Source organism: Colobus angolensis, unplaced genomic scaffold (genome assembly GCF_000951035.1).
Source record: "Colobus angolensis palliatus isolate OR3802 unplaced genomic scaffold, Cang.pa_1.0 Scaffold216, whole genome shotgun sequence".
In the NCBI taxonomy this organism is placed as follows: Eukaryota; Metazoa; Chordata; class Mammalia; order Primates; family Cercopithecidae; genus Colobus; species Colobus angolensis.
In genome coordinates, this window is record NW_012115333.1 from 392,590 (window position 1) to 397,150 (window position 4,561).

Here is a 4,561-nt window from a genome sequence, read left to right on the forward strand (position 1 = left end):
AAAAAAAAGACAGGCAGTGACAGGAGATGAAAGGAGGTCAGATTAATATGCAAGGTCAAAATCATGTGGAGTCTTATAAATCAGGTCAAAGTCTTTTTTCTAGAAGAAATGAAAATCCTGCCAGGCACAGTGGCTCATGCCTGTAATCCCAGCACTTTGGGAGGCCAAGGCACAAGGATCACTTAAGGTCAGGAGTTCGAGACCAGTCTGGTCAACATGGTGGAACCCCGTCTCTACTAAAAATACAAAAAACTAGCTGGGCACAGTGGCATGAAACTGTAATTTCAGCTACTCGAGAGGCTGAGGCAGGAGAATCGCAAGAATCGCGGGAACCCGGGAGGTGAAGGTTGCAGTGAGTCGAGGACACGCCATCACTGCACTCCAGCCTGGGCAACAGAGCAAGACTCTGTCAAAAAAAAAAAAAAAGAAAGAAAAAAACCATATCATATAAAGTACAGTATTGGATATATCACATCATTTTTTCTGGCATGAATAAAGAACATGAAATAGTATGCTTTAAATGTGTACAGTTTATTGTATGTTAATTTTATCTCAATAAAGCTGTCTCTTTTAAAAGGATAAATGAGATGTATTAATGACTAATACAAACTAGTATAAAGCCTTACTTCATCATCAATCTTCATCTGGAAATCTTCCTCATTTTCTTCTTCTGGAGCAAAAAAGGATTTCTCACCATAGCCAGCATCCTGGAAGAGGACAGATCCATGCATAAATCAGTCAGTTAAAAAACACAAAGCACAAGTTCTTTTTTTACTGAATACAAGTACAGAATACCAAAGCCTATTTTACATAGATGGATTCCATAAAGTCTTCACTATATCTAGCACCATGGCACATCCTTAAGCTATGAGAAGATACATTACCACATGCCAAGCAGCTTACTAGCTAATATACAGACAGTTACAGCCCATAAGCAAGCTGAACAGAGATGCTCAATAACTGAGACTCATTAACTCAGTGGGACAGAGCTGTGCTGTCCCACCCCAGCTGGACCTTTTCTCTTTCTGCCTTATAAGAATTCTGTGCTTTCCTAAACCACACATTCAGCACCATCATCATCTCTGCCTACCTGAGAGGTTGACAAGTACTTTCCCTGCTTATATGCTTATCTTGCAAAGAAGAGATTAAAGTCACCTAGTCACCATTTTCAAAGCAAAACAATATGCCCAAAGTTCCCGGTTATGCCTTCCCACTGATATTCAGCTACACTGCAGTTTTTCTCCAGAACTGATGTACATAGGAAGTACTTTACACAAATTCAACTTTTTAGTAATTGGTAATAATCTAGTAACCATCCTCCCTAAGCCAGCGAGAGAGAGAGTCGTCTCATCTCTCTGGGGGGGGAGAAAAAAAAAAACCACAGGCACAAGTGGTGTCTAAGAGGAAGGTGTTCACCTTCAGTCGTTGCTCTGCAGCTATCATGCTATAATAAGCACAGCACTGCTCTGGTGACACCATAGCTCTGATCTCTTCTTCCGTTGGTAAACGAAAATCAGACTTAAGCACCCACCAGTTTGAGTCCATCCCTGGAAAAGACATATACATAGAGAATGAGACCATTCTGAATTCCAAAGGCCCTGATATTTACTGACAGCAACAGGGACAGTAAACCAAAACTGTAACAGGCCTAGCCACAGTTGGCATGACTGGCCAAGAAAACACCAGCTGCTAAGTTTCCTACAACTCATAGAAGATATCCAATAATCACATTAAACTTCCTGGCAGCCAAATTCAAAAAAGCAACCAGAGCGTTAGAAGATCTGCTACCGCCTTTCAACGGCCATCAATTTCTATTTTATTAACTATATGCTTATCCTTTAACTCAAAGCCATCAAAATTCTTTTCTTGGAAAAAGGCAGTCTAATAACTAGTCACAACGGATGACCTGTGCGTTTGAAGTCAGCGCAGAGCTTTAGCCTCTTCCGGATGCTGCTTTCTGAATGGGAAGGAAAGGCTTTTTTTATATCTTCCATTCGTATCCTCCGTGGCCGATCTTTACTTTTCCAGAAAAGGCGGTAAATAAAAACCTGCCCAACAAACCAAGTGTATTTTATTTGGCAAAGAAAAGGATGAAAGTCCTCACTAGGGCCTCTTCCCTTGCTAAGCTCTAATGTATTTTCATCTTTCCTGATGTGCTCCCAAACCCACACACCCCACTTTTTCTGAGACGGAGACTCGCTCTGTCACCCAGAGTGGAGTGCAGTGCTCACTGCAACCTCCGCCTCCCGGGTTCAAGCGATTCTCCTGCCTCAGCCTCCCGAGTAGCTGGGATTACAGGCATGTGCCACCACACCTGGCTAATTTTCTATTTTTAGTAGAGACGGGGTTTCTCCATGTTGGTCAGGCTGGTCTCAGACTCCCGATCTCAGGTGATCTGCCCGCCTTGGCCTCCCAAAGTGCTGGGATTACAGGTGTGAGTCACCGCACCCGGCTAATTTTTGTATTTTTAGTAGGGACAGGGTTTCACCATGCTAGTCAGGTTGGTCTCGAACTCCTGACCTCAAGTGATCCATTCGCCTCGGCCTCCCAAAGTGCTGAGATTACAGCCGTGAGCCACGGTGCCCAGCCCCAACATACCCTTTCTATATGCAACCCAACCCCCTCCCTATCCTCCCATTCTTACCTGTAGAAAGTCTCGAATATGTGTATTGGCCCTTTTGGAGTTAGGCCCAGGAACTTCAAACAAGGGACACTGCTGGCCAACCACAAAAATATCCACTAATTCCCGAATATAGTATCCCTGTCTTGTCCGAATGATCAGGAAATCAGTTTCTGGCATCTTATGAAGATAAATTGGAGCACGAAAAAGATTGTTCTCAAATGCCTAACAAAAGTAAAAACACAAAAATTATGTACAGAGTAGCCCTAGGAAATTCAGTCAACTGCTGAGAAAGAAAAATCAAGCTTATTGCTCTCCATCTTCATTATGCCATCTAAACTCTATCCAGTAATACAAATAAATTAAAATATGGATTATCAAATGTGATTAAACAGGTTTTCCTCCACTATCTTTCAGAGTCAGTAGGGGAGAAAATACAGGAAGTGAATTCAGATGATGCTAGCTCTGCCATTACCTATATTATTTAACATGTCTATTTAAGCTTTTTAACAAGTCTATTTAAGCTATTTAACATGTCTAAGCTTAGTTTTCCTCATCTACAAAACAGAGGTACTTAAAAATGCCTATACCTCACAGGACTGCTATGAAGATTACATATGAAAATCACTTTATAATGTACCAAGTATTATACTACTACCCTAGACCACAGTGTAGCCCGACACACAACAGGTGAGAGCAACATTTGTTGAATAAATTAGTTAACTAACTAAAAAATAAAACAACGCTGGGCATGGTGGCTCATGCCTGTAATCCCAGCACTATGGGAGGCCAAAGCAGGTAGATCACTTGACCTCAAGGAGTTCAAGATCAGCCTGGGCAACATGACAAAATCCCATTTCTACAGAAAATACAACAATTAGCTGGATGTGGTGGCATGCACCTGTTGTCCCATCTACTGGGGAAGCTGAGGTGGGAGGATGGCTTGAGCCCAGGAGGCAGAAGTTGCAGTGAGCCAAGACCGTGCCACTGCACTCCAGCCTGGGTGACAGAGCCAGACCCTGTCTCCAAATAAACAAATCATAAAACAACCAATGAGGTATAAAGAGTGCTAGACAGAATAGGCTGGAAAAAAAAAAGGAAAACACAAGACAGTAGGGCAGAGGACAGCTGAACAGAAACATCTAAGCTAGTTTAAGTAGAGGCAAGACAGGGATCAACTGTCACAAGAAGCCTGAGACTAAGGAAAGCCTTTGCTGAAAATCAGAAGAGTAGACAGAACGAGGGAAGAACATCACCGAGTGTGGAAAGAAAATTCTAAATGTGAAATATAGGCAGAAAAAGAATTACAGAAGAACACAGAAAAAGAATTACAGAATACAGAAAAAGACCTTTTTTTTTTTTGAGATGGAGTTTCACTCTTGTTACCCAGGCTGGAGTGCAATGGTGCGATCTCGGCTCACTGCAACCTCCACCTCCTGGGTTCCAGTGATCCTCCTGCCTCAGCCTCCCGAGTAGCTGGGATTACACGCATGTGCCACCACACCCAGCTAATTTTGTATTTTTACTAGAAACAGAGTTTCTCCATGTTGGTCAGACTAGTCTCAAACTCCTGACCTCAGGTGATTCGCCCACCTCGGCCTCCCAAAGTGCTGGGATTACAGGCGTGAGCCACCGCACTCGGCTAGAAAAAGATCTTTAAGAGCTGGGCGCAGTGGGTCACGCCTGTAATCCCAGCACTTTGGGAGGCCAAGGCGGGTGGATCACGAGGTCAGGAGATCGAGACCATCCTAGTTAACATGGTGAAACCCCATCTCTACTAAAAATGCAAAAAATTAGCCGGGTGTGGTGGTGGGCGCCTGTAGTCCCAGCTACTTGGGAGGCTGAGGCAGGAGAACGGCTTGAATCCGGGAGGCAGAGTTCGCAGTGAGCCGAGATTGCGCCACTGCACTCCAGCCTGGGCAACTGAGCAAGACTCCATCT

General features: G+C 43.6%; 1 protein-coding gene across 8 annotated transcripts in view; it reads right to left on the reverse strand.

Moving 5' to 3' along the window:
- Positions 1-4,561, reverse strand: part of TAF1 (TAF1 RNA polymerase II, TATA box binding protein (TBP)-associated factor, 250kDa) — a 195,871-nt gene that overhangs the window by 172,100 nt on the left and 19,210 nt on the right. For all 8 annotated transcript variants that reach the window (XR_001001886.1, XR_001001883.1, XR_001001884.1 and 5 more), the window contains exons 15-18: positions 2,645-2,845; positions 1,907-2,048; positions 1,417-1,547; positions 627-707 (exon numbers count right to left, since the gene is read on the reverse strand). Coding sequence is in view for 4 of the 8 variants with exons in the window: in XM_011943089.1 (XP_011798479.1) it covers positions 627-707; positions 1,417-1,547; positions 1,907-2,048; positions 2,645-2,845 (555 nt within the window). In the remaining 4 variants the exon portion in view is untranslated. The remainder of the gene's footprint in view (positions 1-626; positions 708-1,416; positions 1,548-1,906; positions 2,049-2,644; positions 2,846-4,561) is intronic.